The sequence below is a fragment of the Ahaetulla prasina genome, chromosome 4 (assembly GCF_028640845.1).
Source record: "Ahaetulla prasina isolate Xishuangbanna chromosome 4, ASM2864084v1, whole genome shotgun sequence".
NCBI classification, from domain to species: Eukaryota; Metazoa; Chordata; class Lepidosauria; order Squamata; family Colubridae; genus Ahaetulla; species Ahaetulla prasina.
The window spans coordinates 107,608,496-107,631,706 of record NC_080542.1 but is presented as its reverse complement, the minus strand read 5'-3'; the positions used below and the strand labels follow the sequence as shown (position 1 = coordinate 107,631,706).

Sequence of the window (23,211 nt, the reverse complement as noted above, 5' to 3'; positions counted from 1 at the left end):
CAGAAAACTATGATTTCTTTTGAATTAAACACATACCAATAGGATAGTACCAAGTGTATTTTAATGATAAAAATGATTTTTAATGATATACTTTAATGACACATGCAAGCTTTAAAGATTAGTTTTAAATATCATTAATCATATATTTCTAAATCTTGGTATTTAAAAATATATTAAATAATATAGGTAAAAGTATATATACACATTGTTGTGAAATATAAAGAAATATAGATTAAAATTATTCATTACACAATGTACTGAGTAAATAACAGTTCATAAGCTAATGTACCATTTGCACATTTCCAACATCTATAAAATATAAACAGCATTTCAACAGAACTGTTATTGTCATGCCCCAGCATATAATTTGTTTATATATTGTTGTTGTTTCTATTTTATTTTCATGTACACATGACTAAAAATATTTTACACTGCTGCATGTTTTCAGTACAATTTTAATAGATGACTTATATAGACAATTTCTTTATGATGTCAATGATACGTTTAGTCTCCAAACAAACTCTATAGGGAGGTTATGTTTTGGAATAACATCCTGTGTTTTTGTGCTGTTCAATTCTTTACTGATGGTCTGAGGTTGCATTGTATTAACTCTAGGTATTTTCCAACGTTAATTGATATCCCAGGTTTGTCCAGAGGAAAATCTACAGCTCTACACAACATGCTTGACAAGTTATTATATTTATTTTAGTCAAAGCTTGAGTGCACAGGATCCCTCATAGAGGTGGTCTATTATTGGAGTGCCATATGCTTTTTGTTTGGGAAGAAAGCAGTCCCTGTGTCATACTGTTACAGAGGGTATTCTTTTTCAAGGATGTTGTTCCCTTGAGGACCATATCATGCCAGAGTTCCATAGTCCAGTAAGACCTTTTGCAGCTCTTATTGTGTAAAAAAAATCTGGGAAGGAGGGAAGAGTTAAACAATAACAACAAAAAAAGGTAATTCTAGAAGATATAGTAGACCACATGTTGAAGAACATGAATTTCAGAGAAGGAAAGGGCAAAATTAACATTTTTATTAAGAACTTGCAATAACTGTCAGAAAAGCATTCCCAGAAAAGCAAGTTTCATGCTTTATCTGATGTAGAGTGACTAAGTACTTAGAAACTGTTTAGATATAGTAAGTATCGTGGTAAATCATGAAAGGGCATGTTATATAATCTCAGATATATAGGAAGAAAAATAGTAATACTTTATCTAATTTCAATATTTGGATGATATCCGAAATTAAGGATTCCATTATATGGAATGAATTGGAACCGAATAACCAATGCACAATATATAAGCTTAGATAAATAGTGTTACCATTATAGATGAAGAAGGAAAAGTGGCAATTCCCAGCTAATGTCAGGACTGCAGTATTTATTATCCCCCAGCCACATTCAGCACACCAGGTGCCAACAAAATACTTGGCAATTCTGCTAGGTTTTGCTGTTCCATGCAAGCAGAATGAACAAAAAGTAATGTGAAGATTAACCTATTAAGCTATCACAGTCCAGATATACTGGCAGTTAACTCAGAATTTCAAGTAGGCTGTGGATTAATTCTTTGTTCTATGTTCCAATGGCTTGAAATTATTACCCATAATTGTGAAATTGTGTCCTAAGAATTGTGACACAAAGTTTTTCATTATCAGGATTTCAATGGAATACCACTAGCGTGAAAGAGAAACCATTTCTTCTTCTTTGTCCAACAAGAGCCAAACACAATCTTCTCTTTTAAAAAATTTCCACAGGTTCCACAACACTGCATTTTCATCAATGAAGAATCAATGAACCTTTTGAATCTCTATGCATCTCCTTCTTTACCTAACATCACTTTAGGACTTCCGGCAGTACAACCACCACTCACAGTAAGTGACTGGGTTAGGAATACTTTTGCCAAATTTAGTTGAGATGTGTTAGAATACTTTCAAGTTCTTATTTCAAGGCAGAGTTAAAATAATACAGAATGATTTCAAATAAAAAAATTATATACTGTTGAAATGAGAGTCTTTATTTTACATTTTCCTTCAATAATTTTGTTGTTATTTCAAAGTAAAGAAACAAATTATCATAGATCTATTAATTTTCAATTTATGTTTATGCCAAGACAATTTAATTTTTTTGACTCCCATTTTCTGTATATATCTATTTATCATTTAACTTTGTCTGACAAGGAGTAAATTTGGGAAATCAATAGAGATATGAAATGCTAAATAATAAGAAGGCCTGAAGATGCCTCCTTTACCTGCCATATCTCTATATTAAACATTATCTTGTACCATGGGAATAATAAAACAGTTTTAAATATGTAATTTGGAAGTTGTCTTTTTTAATATTTTCTTCATTTGGTCTCTAGGTATCATCATCATTTGTAGAAAAACAAAAGAATGAAATGCAGTCAAGCAAGCAAGGAGTAGCCATGTCTAGTCAGCCCAGGGGGACTATCAGTTCACTTTCAAGTCCTCAGCCCATTGTTCCAGAGGGAAAACCAAACTATAGCCATCAGGCTATCTTGCAACATTTGCTGTTGAAGGAGAAAATGAGGCAGCAAAAACTTCTGCCCATAGGTAATTATGAATGAATTATTGGAAAAAGACTTTATTTTTAATAAAAAATGCAATTGTAGAGAAAAATAGGAAGTTGCCTTGAACTAACCCAACGTCTACTATATAAACAATCTTCAGTTCAGAGTTCACCTGTAAACCCCAAATTGCTTTTATGTTGCCCCTAAAATACAGTCTGACCCAAATGCCCTAATTTCTTGCTAAATGTGTATTTTCCCCGATTTTAGGCACAAAATAGAATACAATTATCATTGAATCATACAATGTTTAAAATATAAAACAACATGAATCCAAATTACTCTCCCAAAAACCCAGTTCCAGTAAATCCAAGACTAGTCCATTGCAATCATAAATAGCAAAAAATATTTTCCCAAGCCAAAGAACTGTCTCCAGATAATTTCTAATATATATTAATTGTCAGGATCAGCAGTCTGGTTATTCAAACCTTTTAGAAGAGATACAAAGGACAGAAGTATGAAGTGTTTACATTTTATTTACCAGGATTCTGCTTTCATCAAACTCATTAATTTATATATTCTGTTTTTAAAAAAATATCAGTGTAATCACTGTGTAATCATTTCTAATTAATTTGAGCATTAAAACCAAGTGTGTATATGTGCAGTCTCTATGATAAATTGCAGATATTAAATTCAGTTTGATGCTTGAGTAAATTGTCTCTTCAGTTTGCAAGAAAAATGTACATTGGTAATTCAAAAATCACACATGCCAAATTCTATATTTAATTAGTTCAATTTTATGAAAAATGATAATTATAGTCTTACATTTCATTGGCTTTTCTTTTGATGAGAGGTATGTTGCTGTCCTGCAGGTACAGGGTCTCTTCATCCACAGTCACCATTGGCAACCAATGAAAGTGTCTCACCTGGCCTAAGAGCTGCACATAAGTTACCTCGACACAGGCCACTAAACAGAACCCAGTCTGCTCCCCTCCCTCAGAGCACCTTGGCTCAACTTGTCATTCAACAACAGCATCAGCAGTTTCTGGAGAAACAGAAACAGTACCAGCAGCAAATTCACATGAACAAAGTAAGTTTTTATTTGAGTGCAGTACATAACAAAGTGCAGTAATACACATATATTCAAGACAAAAATGGCTAGATATAAGTTCAATTTACAGTAGAGGTACTTTTACACAATTTTTTAAAAATCATTGCAAAGTATCAGAATTTTCTTTGAATGTGATTATTCAACAGTATTTTTGGCTTAATGATATAAAAATATTACATCTTTTCTGCAACCACCCTTTTCTGTCTGCAAGTGCTTTTGAAAGCAGAGCAGAACTCAATTAACCATCACTTTCTATTTCATCTAAACAAGAAAAGTACAATTGTAAGTATTGAAACAAGCCAGGATTTCAAATAACATTAATAGGAGAATTCTGCTTTATATTCATGCATGCAAGTAGGGAGAATGGAAACAGCAGCATAAAATCCAAGGCTCATTTACAGTTCCATTTATTAAGTTGAAATTTGATAGTTCATACATAGCTTATATATTTTCTAAACAGGCCATTATGCATAATGTTACACAACAGAAACAGTTATTTTAATTTACAACAACATGGCATAAAACTAGAAATTAATAAGTCGTCCCATTCTAAAATGTAGAAACTCATTGGCACTTCATTTAGGCCTATATAATTTCTGTTACAATTAAAAAGATTAAAAAGTAGTTAATGATCAGAATATAGTTATTCATTGTCATCACTTATCTATTGTATGATCATTTTATATTTTTGAATGATAGAATATTTTGTAATGTATTTTATACATCTACTTCATGATTTTAACACATCATATGTTTATTCTTATAGCAGTTTATTTAGATATCTTCTAAGATTCCTGAGTACAAATCATTTTTCGCTCTTTTTGGGATAGTAGATATAATCATATGAGAAAAATAATTTCAAAATATGTTACATTCATCTCACTAGGTAATTTTTTCCCCCTTGAGCTGCTGATCATCTTATGTTATCTTCCATTCCTATTATTCTATGTTCTTAAAATTCCCAATCAAATTAGAAACACAACCTGAATTTTAACTATATAGTTTATACAGTGGTTTGATTATTAAATCTCATTTTAATTAGGAAAAATGAAGACTAGAGAACTTCAAAGTTTAGATCTGATCCTTGCATGTTAACCTCTCTAAACTTGGATGTTTTGATTACACAACTTCAACTCTACTGGGCTTTTCATTTACTATGTGTTCCATATGTTTAATCAAGATGGCATAGGTATATCTTGAAGCTCCTAGGTTTTCAATATATTTTGCCATCATGCAGTTGCTTGGAGAAAAGCAAATTTTTATTACTGTTTGAAAGACAGAATCTCTCTGATATTTTTCTCAAGGAATACAGCATAATGATTAGCTGCATTTCATGTTTTTTCCATAAAAATTGTTTTCAATTGATACTGATTTCTTATGTTTTCAGGCATGTTATTATTTCTGTTATATTAATCAATTAAGATACTTTACAGTTTTCTTATCAAAAAATTGAGGGAGAATGACTTAACTAGAATGCTTCTATACCTAAACGAAGACTAGAATATGAATCTTCCCAGCCTTAATCCAGTACTTTAACCACTATATCACACAGACATGCATAGCCATATACAGCCATGTAGAAATGCAACATGGTCTGCCAAATGCAAAATAATATCTCCTAGTTTTTATAGTTCTAAGCAGGAAGCTAAGGTAGATCTAACAATGAAGCCTACTCTTTTCTATTAATAAAAACTGGGAAAACAATATTATTATAGATTTCCCCCAGTAAGAATATTTTTGTATTTTTAATGTTAAAAAAATATTTGAATCAATTATATTTCTCTTATAATCAGTTCCAGATATAAACCAACTTAGTGATTAGAATGATAACTACAAAAACTAACAAAGACTCAAAATACAGATTTCTCTGGAATATTTCTACTATTAAAAAAAAGAAACAAGTAAATTGGAGCCGCAATTTAGCAATATTTCAATTTAGTGAAAGAAATAAAAAACCCAGATAGTTTCTTCTGTCATTTGTCAGAAACCGAGGTTTTGATGTAGGAAACAGTATCCCTTCTCATTGGAGGTTTATACCTATGGGATGCAATACAGTGACCTTCTCAAAACATTTTAGCTGAGATGCAAATTTTGACATCTCATCTAGAAGTCAGCAGAGAGTCTTGCCCTCACTTTCTGAAAAATGAATGTGTGGAAACCTGAACTCGGCTTCCTATTTAAAGATACTTTGCTGTTGCCAGATTTAATATAATTATATCAAGATGACAGCTTGTTTCCTTCTTGAGTCCTTTGATCATAATTTTTAGAACTCAATTCTGCCCAATAAAAGAACAGGATTCTGGCAGTTCCAGTTAAACAAATTGTCACAGGTATCAAAAGGCTGACAATGCAACAGAACTTTTATTGTTTCAAGTATCTCTGATGTAAAAGATGCCATTCCTACGCATACCATGCACACTAGACTATTTTCAGTCATCTTAAATATTAAAAATAAAATATGCCATATTTACTTTCCCCAGGAGCCAACTATTTTCCCCAAATAAATTTTCAAGCAGTCATTACTATAGTGCTTTACTACTTTAGTACTTAGCATTAAGGGGCATACTGCCTCTGATTTAGGGCATAAAATATAGTCAGGATGACTAATAGATATTAGTTGTTATTTTGTTATTTTGCCATTTAAAAAAATTGATAGCCATCTGTATAGCTTATGATTGAAACTAGATGTTCTGCAAAGATACATTTCTTTTTCATTTGCTAAAAGCCATACCATTCAGCCTAGTAGCATCTATAAACTTTCACTATTTTTGTCAGGATGATGAAAGCATTAACTTATCGTAACTCAAGCCCCAGCCCTTTCTATGCATCAGGACGTTTAGGAAAAAAGTGAAATATTCGTAGCACTCTAACTCACTTTGGCCCTCTTGCAGATAATTCTGATTCAGATTCACCTTCTCATATTGTGAGAAAAAGAAAAAAAGTACTGTAACATTCTATCCAATTCTTCCATATCATTACCCAATTTAAATCCTTTTATAAACTTTCTATCTATTATTTTTAAACTACAAATTTCCACTGTTGTAAATTTCAAGTTGTATGCATCCTTGAATTGACAGAACTGAGGATGGTTCTGTAGATTTGAATGAAAGATCTCCAGCTCTCTTCCCATCTTCCCATTTTTTTCTTTGTCTTTCCCCTTTCCCTTTCTCCTTTCCTGTCCCTTCTTAGATGCTCAAATGCAAAAGGGGAAACATTTCTCCTTTTGTTTTGTTCTGCTTTTAGTTTGTTTTGCTAACCCTCAGGCAAAGAAAAAAGAGCTGGGGGGCACATGCAGCCCCCCCCCGACTTTCGTTTTCACCGGCAAAGGCACCGCAGGCCAGATCTAAGCACTCCATGGGCTGGATCTGATCCACAGATCTTGAGTTTGACACCTCTGGTTTAGATGGACATGCAAATTCCTTGTAATTTTTGGGATACAAAAAAATTAAAATGAATTTGTTCAGATATTACTAATTGGAATCTGATGTTTTTGCATTTTAATAATTTGCAAACACTGGTTAAAGAAGAAAAAATATATAAATTTTAATCTAGTCATTAATTTAAATAGACCAAACATTCTTTATTAAAGAACTATCTTTCTAGATCAGGGGACTATAAGCAAATAACTTGTACATTAGGATTTCTTTATATTATCCTTATATTATATTCAGACTTTCAAATAAACGATTATTCAATTTCAGATTAAAAGACCAATTTTCTACTCACATAAAATAGGTAGTGAAACTTCTTTTTGAAGATTAAACTTCAGTATGTACAATTCTGTATTTTAACCCTATATTCATTTCAAAGGCAGCGTCTACTTCTTTTCAATTAAAAATATTAAAATAATTCTGATTAAGATGATGAATAAGATTCTAAATTCCTTAAATCTGGCTTGATTGCAGATATCTGTTCTATTTCTTCATATGTTTCTTTTCCCAAGGGTACTTTTTCTGGAGGCAACTGGACTTCCTTGTTTGTTTTTGGTTTTTTTTAAAAAAACATTTTGCTTCTCATCCAAGTAGCTTTTTCAGCTCTGGCTGGATGGTGAGGAATGGAAGGATTTATATTCCTTGCAGACAGCTGGTCATTTGCATCCTTTTAGAGGGTCGTTGAAGCACTTGGAGATTCCTCTAAAGGTTCTCCTTTGTGACCCTCTAAAAGGATGCAGACCAGATGTCTGCAAGGAAAATAAATCCTTCCATTCCCTACCATCCAGTCAGAGCTGAAGAAGCTTCTTGGATGAGAAGTGAAACATCTTCAAAGAAAAACAAGAAAATCCAGTTGCCTCCTGAAAAAGCACCTTTGGGACAATCATGACCTGGATGACTGAGAATCTCTATGGACTTTCACATGTTTCTTGTTAAAAAATATTCAAAACAGATAATAGAAATAAATTTCATATACCGTATATACTCGAATATAAGCCGATCCGAGTATAAGCCGAGGTCCCCAATTTTACCCCAAAAAACTGGGGTAAACTGGGGACTCGAGTATAAGCCGAGGGAGGGAAATGAGGCAGCTACCGGTCAGGGAAAGCCTCCCTCCCTCAGCCGAGAAGGCTGGCGGCTCCCCCGCCCCGCCCTCTCACTGCACCGGCAGGGCTTCCCCGCGCTAATGCAAAAGCCCGCCAAGTTTGCACCATCCGGTATAATGTGAAAAAAAGAAGGAAAAAAAAAACCTCGAGTATAAGCCGTATATACTCGAGTATAAGCCGAGGGGACGTTTTTCAGCACAAAAAACGTGCTGAAAAACTCGGCTTATACTCGAGTATATACGGTAATTTTAAATTATTATAGGTGTGTGGAAGATTATAAATTATAATATATCTAGAACTATTTGACTGATTTTATAAAATAATATAACATTCCTATTACAAGGCTATGAATAAAGATCAAGAAGCAAAGTGTAAATTTAAGTAGGTAGGGTGAATACAAAGATGTTTTCAAAATGTAGAAATATGTAGACAGGAGAATGTGTTTATTTGATTTTGTGTCTCTGTGTGTGTGTGTGTGTGTGTGTATTGTGCTAAATTGTTTGTGAGTGGCATTTTCAACTCACAATCCCTAAACATAAACCAGATCCCTTCAGCTTGCCTCTTCTGTGAAAACATATATTTTCAATTATATTTTTGTCAGGGAACATTCCACAACATAACTATTTCAAAGTTAATTATATTGAAACCTTTACATTTGAATTATTAATTGAAGCTACAAGATAATAGATGAAAAAGTTTTGATTCTTGTTCCAAATTTTGGACAGGCTGTGTATTGAACAGTCTGTATTATTGTTAAAAAGTGTTAAGAGCTAATGCCTAATTTCTGCAACTAGAAAAATGTGTATTTAATTATTAGAATAGATATTACCAAGACTGTGAATGCTTCAGAAATGATTGAAAAAGAGTGCTTCAGGCTCTACATGATAATGAGTACAGGACTTTCACATTATTTATTGATGTTGCCTGACAATTTCAGCTTAACAAAGATTCCCAAAAAAAGTTGGGCAGCTTTAATAAATGGTATTACAAGTGTGTTTGCAGAAGGTGCAAATTCCTTAATCTAAATCATTTTTGAAGATCTTTATTGTCTGCTGATAGAATGTATCATTCTGAATTTTCTCACTTTAATGTTAAGATAGTGTTTATCTCTACTTAGCTACATATGTACTAGAATACACAACACAAATATTAAACAAACAATAAAACAAATAAAATAAAACAAAACAAATTCCAATCCTGCTTTTTATAATTTTGTGAACAACAAACTTAATGACTCGAGATCCATCCCACCACTAAAAGAATCTAACGGCAAAGAAAATAATGATGAAACAGTTAAAGCAAACCTCTTCAAACATTCTTCAGCTCAGTCTTTGTTAACAGTAATGACTCATACCCGACATTCCCCAACCGCACCAACAATGACCTAACACATAGATTTCACTGAAGAAAATGTTGAAAAAGCTCTTCGCAAACTGAAACCATCCCTATCTATAGGACGTCATGAACTTAGTACATACTTCTTAAAAAAGCTTTCCACTAATATAGCAGAACCCCTAAGTATAATCTTTGGAAAAGCCTTCACGACCAGTTCCCTTCCCAAACTTTGATCACTAGCCACGGTCATCCCTGTCTTCAGAAAAGGAGACCCCAGCTTAGTTGAAAATTATAGACCAATCTCTCTATGCTGCGTCACCTGTAAAGTTATGGAATCTATCATCAATCAATCCATTATCCACCACCTAGAAACAAACAATCTACTCTCTAATAAACAATTTAGTTTCAGAAAAAAATTATCATGTAACTTCTTCACTGCAAAAACATATGGACTACAAATCTTGATCAAGGCAAAACAATAGATACAATTTACATAGACTTCTGTAAAGCTTTTGACTCAGTGGTACATGACAAACTTCTCCTAAAACTAAAATCCTACGGCATCTCCGGACCCCTCCACAATTGGATAACAGCATTCCTATCAAACAGACAACAAGTGGTCAAAATAGGCAGTACCCTATCAAATCCTGTTCCTGTCAATAGCAGTGTTCCCCAAGCCAGTGTTCTTGGACCAACACTCTTCATATTATACATTAATGATTTCTGTGATCATATTAAAAGTAATTGTGTTCTTTGCACTGACGATGCCAAACTATTTAACACTACCAACAATACAGCTACCCTTCAAAAAGACCTTGACTTTGTGTCAGAATGGTCAAAAACTTGGCAACTCCAAATCTCAACCAGCAAATGCTCTGTCTTACACATTGGAAAAAAGAATCTAAACACTAAATACAAACTCGATGGACATTACCTTACAGATGACCCCCACCCTGTTAAAGACCTTGGAGTTTTCATATCCAATGATCTAAGTGCCAAAGCCCACTGCAACTATATCGCAAAAAAAGGCTTTAAGAGTTGTAAACCTAATCTTACGTAGCTTCTTCTCCAGAAACACTACACTACCAACCAGAGCATATAAAACATTTGCTAGACCAATTCTTGAATACAGCTCGCCTGTCTGGAACCCATACCACATTTCAGTCATCAATACAATTGAACGTGTCCAGAAATATTTTACAAGAAGAGTTCTCCACTCTTCTGAATACAACAAAATACCTTATGCCACCAGACTTGAAATCTTGGGTTTAGAAAATTTAGAACTTCGCCACCTTCGACAGGACCTCATAGAATCATCTATTGCAATGTCCTTCCTGTTAAAGACTACTTCAGCTTCAATCACAACAATACAAGAGCAAACAATAGATTTAAGCTTAATATTAACCGCTTCAATCTTGATTGCAGAAAATATGACTTCTGTAACAGAGTTATTAATACTTGGAACACACTACCTGACTCTGTGGTCTCTACTCAAAATCTCCAAAGCTTTAACCAAAAACTGTCTACTATTGACCTCACCCCATTCGTAAGAGGTCTTTAAGGGGCGTGCATAAGAGCACAAACGTGCCTACCGTTCCTGTCCTATTGTTTCCTTTCATTATATCCAATTAATATAGTTATTACATACTTACGCTTATATATATATATGCTTATATATTATATAGTTATTTTCATGCTTATGCTTATATATACTGTTGTGACAAAATAAAAAAATAAATAAAACGTAGCTTAACAGTTGGCCTTGTATGGTGATTAATAGGATTTTTTTCCCCTTGGGCATCTGTTAAGAAAAATCTTTGTATGTTGTTTGAAGCTGTTCTGTATACTGTATTGAGTAAGATTTAAATAATAAGCATTGTATAGCCTCTATCTGTATATTTGAGATAACATGCATGAAGACAAGTATAAACTTTACATTGCCAATCCTGCTTCAAATGATAATCAAGATTTCTAAAACCTTTTGGAGGGTCATGATTTTTTTCCTCCTACTGAGTATCTAGGAATATACATGCTAAAATTTCTATGCTTTATTCTCAATTGTCAAACATATCTTAAAATTATGTAATCAGATAGCATTTGGGGTATTATGCAGTAGGAGCTTAGGCCGATAACCTGACATATCCTGTCACCTGCCCTGTGCCACTATTGGTCATATCGGGCAACTTAAAAACATGTGGACTTCCATGCTGGTTGAGAATTCCACACATCTCGTTGGAGTTTCCAAGATTAAGAAACACTGCATAAGATCAGAGATCGACCGCGAGGCGCCTTACTTGTGGGGTGCCTCAGGGGTCGATTCTCTCGCCTCTCCTGTTCAACATCTATATGAAGCCACTGGGTGAGGTCATCGGTGGCTTTAGGGTGAGTTACCAGCTGTACGCTGACGACACGCAGCTGTACTTTTCCACCCTGGGCCACCCCAATGAAGCTCTCTAAGTACTGTCCTGGTGCCTGGAAGCAGTACAGGTCTGGATGGGGAGAAACAGGCTCAAGCTCAATCCTTCCAAGACGGAGTGGCTGTGGATGCCGGCACCCCGGTACAGTCAGCTGCAACCGCAGCTGACTGTTGGGGGCGAGTCATTGGCCCCAATGGAAAGGGTGCGCAACTTGGGTGTTCTCCTGGATGGATGGCTGTTGTTTGAAGATCACCTGGCGGCCGTCTCCAGGAGAGCTTTTTACCAGGTGCGCTTGGTCCGCCAGTTGTGCCCCTTCCTTGACCGGGATGCCTTATGCACGGTCACTCACACACTTGTTACCTCCCATTTGGATTATTGCAATGCTCTCTACATGGGGCTCCCCTTGAAGTGCACCCGGAGGCTTCAGTTAGTTCAGAATGCAGCTGCGCGGGTGATTGAGGGAGCCACATGTTGCTCCCACATAACACCGCTCCTGCGCAGACTGCACTGGCTACCTGTGGTCTTTCAGGTGTGCTTTAAGGTTTTGGTTACCACCTTCAAAGCGCTCCATGGCTTAGGGCCCAGGTACCCATACGCTCACACAGAGAGGGTCTTCTCAGGGTGCCGTCAGCCAAGCAATGTTGGCTGGCGGCCCCCAGGGGAAGGGCCTTCTCTGTTGGAACTCCTACCCTTTGGAACGAACTTCCCTCTGGCTTGCGTCAATTACCTGACCTTTCGCCGTGAGCTGAAAACGCATTTATTTATTCAAGCGGGACTGGCTTAAATTTTTTAATTCTAAATAATTTTAATTGGGGTTATTATTTATGAATTTTAAGGGTTTTAAATTTGATTGTTTTAAATTTCGGCCATTTATGGAATATGTTTATTTTAAGTTTTTGTTTTAATTGTATATTGTTTTGTTTTATAATTTGGCTGCACACTGCCCTGAGTCCTTCGGGAGAAGGGCGGTATAAAAATCTAAATAAATAAATAAAAGTTTCTCAGTACTTTACAGCTGCTAGAAAAGAAATAAATGCATCCCTGATTCCTGCCCACTTCTATAAAATTAGGTTGATCTCCAGTTGCTTTCCTACCACAGCCATATGGGTTCCTCCCCCTGAATGTCTGACTGGGAGTTAGAGACATCTTGTGACAATTGCATGGAAAGGAAGTAGTCAGTTACATTTGGTGAAGCTAAAATGTTATTTTTGTTAAAACAAAACAAAACAAAACAATGAAGGATATTTCAGCGGAAAAATGATCTAAATTTTTTCAGTGATGCACAACATATTCTTGGGGAAATATTACTGTTGGGTCGATGAAACAGACATCAGTGCCTACTTTCTCCGTATGTGAGTGTATTGTATGTGCACATGTTCTGAAAATTCGCTTGCATATATAAATCTATTTTTATGTAGGTTTACAAAAAAAGTTTGGAATTTATTTCATGTATCAGTGCTACAGTTGTTGTAAATGTTCTCTTTATGTGAACTATGCCAGATGTCACATGAGGGTTGCAACATCTGCCTTATCAGGGCTGCAAGAATAGCACTATAATGCATCACAGAAGAAGAAAAAAAATCCTGCTTTGAACTTTGAAAGCATGCAGAAGGAGTACAGTGAGGAAATAAATATGTTTCCTAACTGTGCTGTAATCTGGATCTCATTCTCTCTTGGATTCTCTTTAAGGGTAACCCACCTGATGCCGAGCAACTGGCATATGAAATGTTTTACAGATGGTCCAGCATCAGTGACTCATGTAGCTGTAGATGATAATCAGTCACACAGATGTTTTAGCTTGAATTTTTCAACTGACCAGTCAGCAGCAACCATTTCTGGCTGCTCAGGAACAGATGTTACAAATGTCTGAATATCTTGTCCATTCTGAAGATAAGCAGCTACTTCCTTTATATACCTGATCCATTGCAGTAGTTTTGGAAGCAATTGGAGAATGTGTGTTTCCTTGTACAGCTTCTATCTTGAGTTTTATCATCACACTAGAAGAGATCAATATGCTGCTATTCCTTGCTCTTACCCAAATGTGCTATTGGTTTTCAGAAGCAAATCTGGGATCCCAATTGAAATTATTACCAGTCTTTTAATTTTCTTCTTGCATTTTCTTCACTTATTCAATCATATATAATTGCAATTAGTAAATGTAAATACCCACAGCCCAAGACTGTCAACTTTGCAAAGAGCTCACTTATAATGATTAAAAGAATTTTTAAAAAGCCAATGTCAGTTTTTTATCATTTAAGAAATGACAGTGATGCAATATGAAAACTATGGGAGTATTCTGATAACTTTATGATAAAATTAACGGAACATTTATATAAATATTGTTAACTAGTAGGAAGTTAGCCAAGTATAAATAGAAAAATAATTATTTGTTTTCTCCTTCAGAGTTGTTACAAAAGGTGTTTAAGTTTATCTATCAAACACACACTAATTAATACTTTTTCATTATTCCCTAATATTGTCTCTACACATTTGTCTGTAAAGACAGAAGACTGAAAAACTATACAATGTATTTTAAAGCTACTATATTTATTATAAACCATCCAATAAATATAGTACATTTAAAATAAAATAAATATTTAGAATTTGAAAACTCAACTACTAAGCTTATTTTACTCTAAATCATAGTTGGACTACGACCAAGCAAAACAAATCTTGTGACAAAGGGTAGAGGACATCAAGAAGCAAGTGGACTTAGGAAAAGCTCTGTTGTTTCTGGCTCCAGATTCTATTAAATATGTTGTTACTCCTACCAGTTATCTTAGTTGGAGATGGTAAACCACCGGAAAGCATTTTCGCTTGCACAGTGCCATGTGCTCCCATCAGCCGTCCTGAAATCTTCAAATTTAATCTTATAGCTAAGGTATTTCTTACTTGGGATGGAACACCACGTATTACGAAAAATGCTATATTGCTATATTGCCAACCTGCCCATATGTCTCTGCGCATGTGCAGAAGTGTCGCACATGCCCATGAGCAAACCGGTAGCAAATAAAATTGAAACCCACTACTGAGATACGTGTGTGTGTGTATTCACTTGACAAATTCCATTTAGTTTTGCTGTTTATGAACTTGGTTTAACAATTATATGGATATAATTGTGTATATATTGTAATAGATTTTTCACATATAAATTTTTGTACAGTTTTTTCTAGTAAATATTTTTTTCAATGCAACAATTACAAAATGTGTATTTTGCTGTAATATAAATGTTTCAGTTTTATTGTCCACTGCAAATTAAGTCCTTTATATTTGAGAGATCTAAAATGGTTTATTCTTACAAAATTATTGTGCTACAAATTGCTCATTTAATTCCGTTGTAAAAAATCGAGCCAAGTGGCTTTTCATCTTTATATTTCTCTGTTTACTCCTTTCAACCAATTCCTGTTCTGTATTTCAGATGCTTTCTAAGTCCATAGAACAATTAAAACAACCTGGCAGTTTGGAAGAAGCTGAAGAAGAACTTCAAGGAGAGCATTTAATGCAGGAAGAAGGAGCTGCCCCTGTTGGTGTCAGCATTAGAGATGACAGCAGTAGCATTTCTTTGCACAACTTGGGACAACCTTTTGGAGCTGTGAAGGTGAAAGAGGAACCAAAGGACAGTGATGACGATATTCAAAATCAGCAAATGGAATCTGGGGAGCAGTCTGCTTTTATGCAACAGGTAATAGGCACAGATTTAGCTCCAGATTTTATCATTAAAGTGATTATTTGATTACAATGATGTTAACATTTAAAAATTCCTGATAAAGAGAATGTTTCTTATTTTTTTCATCCTCAGAATCCCAAAGAGTTATGCAATTTAACATTCAGCATAATTAAGAACACTGATGTGCCCATACTTTAAGTATAGTGAAAAGGTGCTTATTAAATTAAAGAATTCTTGCTGTTGTACATACATCTTTTAGTAATTAATAGAAGTCATATTAGTTATAGTGGATTCTGCCTCATTAGATCTAGCGGAAAGGAACTCATTGTATAAATTTTCTGTGGAGATCAGTGACTACTGACCAAATCTGAGATTTGTGCTTTTTATACTCACTCTTGCCTATCTTTAAATCATTTTTGATATTGCCTAATGTACAATTTATTCATTTTGTATATGTACAATAGTAGTCCTATACACTGTTAAAGGAAGAGAAATCTTTCCTTTGTTACATAGATACTGGTCCAAATACCAGTGATCTGAGCTTTGTATATAATATGAGGGAACCAATGTAGAAAACTAATACAAGAAAACTGAATGTACTTTTTAAAATGAATTTTTTTCTTTCCATTTTCATTAACTTTATGTGATTTTTTTTTTAAAAAGCATTCTTTTCTCTATTCCATTTGAAGGTATTTGTAGCAAGGAACCTAACTTTTAAGTTATTAGATCATTTCTTGTTAGTTGACTTGTTCTCAAATGACAGCACAGCACACACTGTAGCAGAAAAGTTTATATGCTAATGACAGTGTCAGTATGTTTTGCATCCACTTCATTCTTTGTTTAAAAGGCAACAACCATTCATTACACAGAACATCAGTCCCTGAAAAAAACTAGAGACATTCTGCAAAGCATAAATGCTTCTGTGATTATTTAGATTCCTAGTTAAATGTGAATTGTAAAATATGATAAAACAGCAATATCACTGGTATTTTTTTTCTTAAGAACTATGAATAAAAGTACATGATGTTTAAATACAAACACTAATATGCCAAGATTCCGCCCCCAAAGACATGTATGTAATTGTGCCTCCAAAAGGATTGTGATCCTTTCAAATGCTGTATCATTGAGATAATTTTATATGCAGTACAAACAGTTGCTGACTTAACTATGTCAGTCACTTCTTTTTTCCTGAAGAATAATAATGGTGTGGAGGTAGACAGAAGTGCCTTGTGGAAACAGGAAGTCCAAGTAATTCATGCACTTGGAATGTAAGAACAGAGCAAAGAGAAGCAGAGGCTAGTGTTTTATTCTGTTTTGTAAAGGGCACTCTGTAAGTTGATTTATGTTAAGAGAAAATAGCACGGTGAATAGGGAAATTGTTAAGGAAGTTTTCCAGTGAAACATTTCCTTTTCTATTTCCTTTTGATATGTTTACTCTGTTGTAGTTTACTTCTGTTTAGCTAAAGATTCATTGTATTAACATCCTCTTATGTATAGTTCAGGATTGACCTGGAGTGAATTTTGAATTTTATGTTATATTGTTTATATCTTAAGGTATTTTAAGATTCAGTATACTTTTTAACAAGGGTATTTTGCCAAATGAAGAATGTTCTTCCAATATAAGCTGGTAGTATTTACATTTTAACCTTATTTTTTAAAAAAACCATTATAAAATTTTGCAATGTGTACAGACTAACATTTTTCATGTGAGTGTGTGTATATAAATGTATATGCCTATACACATAAGATAGAGTAGACAAGCAAATACAATGTGTTTATAATTGATTATTTTCTTACAGTGGACAAAATTCATAGCATAATGTTTATGTGCATCCAGGTTATTTCTTGTCACAAATGTAGATATTTACCTACTTCATCATATGTAAGCACAGCAAAAAAGGCAGAAGTACTATGGTGTACATGAGTTTCTTTCACAGGGGAAATACCTGGATAAGAAAATAGTAATCTGTGAAACAATTCTAAATTCTAAACTATATACCTATACCACAACTGTTGCCTTTTTCAGTAACATATATTGGTTTATTGTTTTCTTTAGACTTTGGATTGTTTATTTGGTGCTATTTCCCCCACTTCTCAATATGTGTATCTGGCTTCCCACAAGCAGTTTCATTTACTAAATCTAAAACAGAAAACTCCAGCATTCAGGTGGAGGTCCTCCATCATTCAACTCCACCATTCAACTTCTTAAATATGTGCTACAGGAGGAGGAGAGGATAGAAGCTGTTAATTCATTGTTGAACTTTGGGAACAGATTTTTTTTCCAGTAGAGACCAGCTACAGTATTTCCATCAATATTATGTACAGACAGACCATTATGAAATTTTAGAATATAATACATCTTTGGAAGCTATTCTTTCTTGAACAGAAATCCTCAAGTAGGCATATAATATGTATAATGTTATATGTTAATAGCATAAAGAAGGCATATAAAGTATGTCCTGATCCTACATATTTTTGTTTCTTTCTTAGAGCCTTTTAGCTCAGAGAGGCAGAAAAACTGCATTTTTGAACTACAGTATATTTTATTTGGATAAGAACCTAAACATAGATTTTCTATAAAATGTTTCAAAAATACATGTAACTAGAAAGAAAGAAAGAAAGGTATTTTTATAATGCAGTTGAGAAAACTTATCCCATTCTAGCCAACAAATTTCTGTGCCATTTATTTTTTTCAGAAATTACCTGAAACCAGTGAAAAGGGAAAACTGAGTTTAAGAAATTTTATTTTTTATTGCCACCTTTAAAATCTATTGTACTTATTATAATTTACACTTTTGGTGATTTCTTGTTCGTGTTGTAAAATATTTTGTTTGTATGTTCCTTATTTTGCCTAATACAAATTTATATATTCTTTCACAAATAAAGATTTTTTTCTAAAATGATTTCCTTTCACCTACTTGACTTTGTGTAAATTTGATTAATTCTTAAAGCTAGTTCTCTTTATTTGATATTGGCAATATGTTTGCTTATTACTGTTCAAACAATGAATTTAGAACAATGATTTTATTTCCTAGTTTAAATTACACAAAGTCTCTTTGTTATGTGATCCCACATTAACCATTGCACATTGTAAAACATATGGAAAAATTATCTATGCATGTTCATTTTATCCTCATCACATTTGTCTTAATTTGTGAATCAACCATTTTAATCATCTTGAAAAATGTAGTAAAAATAAATACCAGTTTTCCCAAATTTTGATTCCAGTCATTCAAAGTTTTGACCCATGGATATGGTTTGACTCCAAATGTTTTAAAAATTAGAATAGAGTAGAGTAGAGTAGAGTAGAGTAGAGTAGAGTAGAGTAGAGTAGAGTAGAGTAGAGTAGAGTAGAGTAGAGTAAAATAGAATAGAATAGAATAGAATAGAATAGAATAGAATAGAATAGAATAGAATAGAATAGAATTTTTTATTGGCCAAGTGTGATTGGACACACAAAGAATTTGTCTTGGTGCATATGCTCTCAGTGTACATAAAAGAAAAGATAATCAAGAATTCTAAGGTACAACACTTAATAGGGTACAAATAACAAATAACACTTAATAGAGTGCAAATAAGCAACCAGGAACCAATCAATATCAATATAAATTGTAAGGATACAAGCAACAAAATTACAGTCATACAGTCTTAAGTGGAATGAGATGGATGATGGAAACAATGAGAAGATTATTAATAGTGCAGATTTAGTAAATAGTTTAAGAGTGTTTTAAAAATTAATATAGAAGTTATTTATTTGCTCATGAAATATTACAGAATTGATGGTAATCCTGAGGAATTTGCAGTTAAGAAATACAAGATGACCATATTAAGCTTATTTTAAAAAATCACACATTAACGACTAGCACCTCCAGTATAGGACAAATTGGTAATATTTCAAATTTATTCAAACCAATAGGAATAGTTAGGCATGGCCATGTCTTATTTACCCAGATAATTACACTACAATGAAACACATTCCTTTGCATATTGTCACATAAGATCAACTTCTTCCAAGTAATTTGTAGAACAACATTTGGGGGATTACATGTTTTCTGAAGTGATGTCAACTATTAAACAAAATCTAGTTATCCTCTTCCTAAGGGGAAGCGCTCAGATATCAAGTTGGGCAGGACTGTATATTTTTTAATAAAAAGCTGAATATGCTACAGTGAAAACATAATAACTCATGCTCAGCAGTCACCTCTCATCTGCTGAAATAGACTAATGAAATTTAGGCAGTAATGAATATAGCAGCCTCTAAGGTGCCACACGTTTCCTCGTGTTTTCCCTTCAGAAAATTTAATACAGCTATCTTTCTGGAAACTCTTTCTTTAATAAAAATATTAAAGAAATCTTGTGCTGAGTGTATACACATTATAAAAAAAATAAAACTGTAATTTTCTAGTTCAAACTTTATACCTTAATTATTTTCGTTTGGAAAAACTTTTGGATACAGCATTCACTATAACGTATCCATTTGTATCATCAATAGATAGGGAGGTGCGGTGTTGCAATATGGAAATGCTGTGTTTCAAGTTTGAACCATTGCAGAAGTGTTTCAAATTTGAAACAGTTCTGCTTCAGATACAAAATAGATGTCTTGATCCTGAATTAGGGCCATTTTTGCATCAACAAACTTCTGGAACAGTTGGAACAATTCATTTTGAGCTCAAAACATTTCAGACACAAAGCATTTAACACCCGTATCAATCTGAATTCACTTTTTGTAATTTGTTGTTCCACATCCTATCAATTATTAAATATTTATGTATGAATGACATTTCATTCCATAAAATATTAGAATTCAAAAGAAAAACAAACAACTTATGTCTCTCCTCTCAAGGAGTTAAAATGGCTACCAGCATAGTTTCTTCAAAAGCTTTTCCTAATATGTATTCATTTGTGCATATGTACAATTAACATTTCCACTGAGACTGCCAATGGAATGAAATAGTTAATGTATATATACATGCAGACACAATACATGTATTCATCACCTATCAAAGTTGGAACTAGAATTTCCATTGCAAAGTAAGGCAGTTAAATGAATCATATCTACTTTCATGGTCTTTTTTGTCTAGTTATTAAATGAATCATAGCAGTTGGTTAAGTGCATCATCTAGTCATTAAACAAATTGGGTTTCCCCAATAGACTTTGCTTGTTGGAATCTATCTGGGAAAATCACAAATGGTAATCACATGACCTTGGGATGTTGTAACTGTCATAAATACATGCCAGATGCTAAGCATTCAAATTTTGATTATGTGATCTTGGGATGTTGCAACAATCGTAAGTGCAAAGATTGGTCATATGTCACTTTTTCCAATGCCGTCATAACTTTGAACGGTTGCTAAATGAACTACCTGTATGGGCTGCCTTCAAATTAGGTGCATCCAATGTTCTAGGGAAGTGTTTCTTGGCAGCTTTAAAGATGTGTAGATTTCAGCTTCGAGAATTCCGTAGCTAGAATGCTATATGGAGAATTCTGGAATGTGAAGTCCATACATATCTTAATGTTTCCAAGTTTGAGAAACACTATTCTAGAGGATATAGTTACTTTAATAACTCAAGCAAGAGTGTTTCACTTAGGCCAATGCATTTTATGAAGCAGTCCCTTCCAAGTATCGTACCACCTTATAAAATTTAGTGATTACACAATATATTTTCAGCACACTGATATATTTTATATATATATATATATATATATATATATATATATATATATATATATATATATATATATATATATATATATATATATATACTTTAAGGAATCTTAAAATTTTAACATTTTCATTAACTATCCAAATTTTTAAAATTCAAGCAAACATTAACAGTAGCAGAGTTGGAAGGGACCTTGGAGGTCATCTAATCCAACCTTCTGCTCACACAGGCGACTGATACTAGGGATTTGAACTGCCAAAATGCCAACCTTTCTGATCAACAAGCTCAGCATCTTAGTCACTGAACCACCTAGCCAGGCATTCTGGGTTTTGTTTTGATTTTTCCCTGCCTGTATACTCTGTTCACACACACGCACACACCTCCATTTTCTATTATTGGTATACCATACGTACAAAGGAAGACCACAATTAGAAGTAACTTTGAGCATTTCAAGTATGAATAAAATTGAGAATTGGAATATTACGGGGACAGATGCAGTGTCACATCCTAAAAGTCAATAATTTTAAAAAGTGTTTCATGCTACATTTCAAGACATTATTAAGCCATGCATATTGTGAAAATATATTACACTAAATTTTATAGCAGTTTTGATTTTGTACATTCAACAATTTTAATCTGCAATTGTGGCAGTCCTTTCCTGTCTTTCATGTATCTTGGACTTCATTACCATAACTTCCAGTCATCAAAGGCTGGATGTTAACAAGATTGAGAAAAATTGTTTGATAAACTACAGTTGTTTAAAATAAAATGAAATAGCTATTTCTGTAAGGTAGCATGAAAATTCTAGCTGCTACTACAATTGCTGCATAATTCTTGGTGCTTCAGGAAACGTAAAGGACTTTAATAATTTCTTCTAAAATATGTTTGTTGCATTGAATAAAATCAAATGCAATTCTTTTGCATGTTGTTACTTTGTTTATCTTCATTTCAGCCTTTGGCTGAAATTGTAGTTGCATTCAACTCACTGATGGAGTCTTTATTATCCTCATGTAACTAAATTTCAGTCAACTTCCTCAATTTTGTAATTGAAATCCAACTATGCTGAATGAAAAAAACTCACTTTTCTGTAACTAGATTTCACGTTCCCTGTTCAAAATACATGATATAATTATAACTTTTCATTCCCTGTTTTATCTTCACTGACATTCCAAGTACCTTGGAATGTAAAATATAATTCTTATTTTTCTCGGGAACCAACTTTTTTGTGTTCAAGTGTTAATACTTCAGATAAACATTATCAGTATTAATTAACTTTAGTTATTAATTAACTAATTCCATCCTTTATAAGGTAGGTAAAATGAGGACCCAGATTGTTGGGGGGGCAATAAGTTGACTTTGTAAATATACAAATAGAATGAGACTATTGCTTTATACACTGTAAGCCGCCCTGAGTCTTCGGAGAAGGGCGGGATATAAATGTAAATAAATAAAAAAATTAATTAACTCTTCATTGCAGTTACAACCAGATTTCTTGCTTCCCATATGCAAGGAAAATCAATGATGGCAAACCTTCCATCTCTATACTCCATTCTCCCTATCTTTTAACCGTCATAGTTCTCTAGAGAATAAAATACATTTCTCTTTCCTGTAATGAAATTTGCTGCTGCATTATACTGATTTTTTTGTATCATCCTTGTGCTCCTTTTGTCACATCAGAGGCAGAATTTTTATTACATAGAGCCTGGATCCAAGCAAAGTGGCATGTATTCAGAAATTGCAGTAATGCAACTGGAGTTTTTAATGCTGAATCTTATAGGTCTGTGTTTTGGCTTTATAGATCCAGATGTCCATTCAGCTGTGGAACTAAAGCAGTGGAGTCAGCAGTGCCTGTAATTTTATCTAGGACGTTCTATCAGTCTTAAGGTTGAAAAGGGTGCTTTGAGCTGCTTAGTGCTGGATGCTGCAACCCCACCTTCAACCATTAAATCTCAGTATT

The 23,211-nt window shown here is 33.7% G+C and overlaps 1 protein-coding gene across 1 annotated transcript in view; it reads left to right on the top strand.

Annotated features, from left to right (window-relative positions):
• The window catches only part of LOC131197192 (histone deacetylase 9-like), a 115,878-nt gene extending 97,537 nt beyond the window's left edge, over positions 1–18,341 (top strand). Inside the window, exons 10-13 of the mRNA XM_058180935.1 lie at positions 1,753–1,869; positions 2,358–2,568; positions 3,395–3,612; positions 15,341–18,341. Of these exons, the coding sequence (XP_058036918.1) occupies positions 1,753–1,869; positions 2,358–2,568; positions 3,395–3,612; positions 15,341–15,655 (861 nt within the window). The 3' untranslated portion in view covers positions 15,656–18,341. The remainder of the gene's footprint in view (positions 1–1,752; positions 1,870–2,357; positions 2,569–3,394; positions 3,613–15,340) is intronic.
• The last annotated feature ends 4,870 nt before the right edge of the window (positions 18,342–23,211 follow it).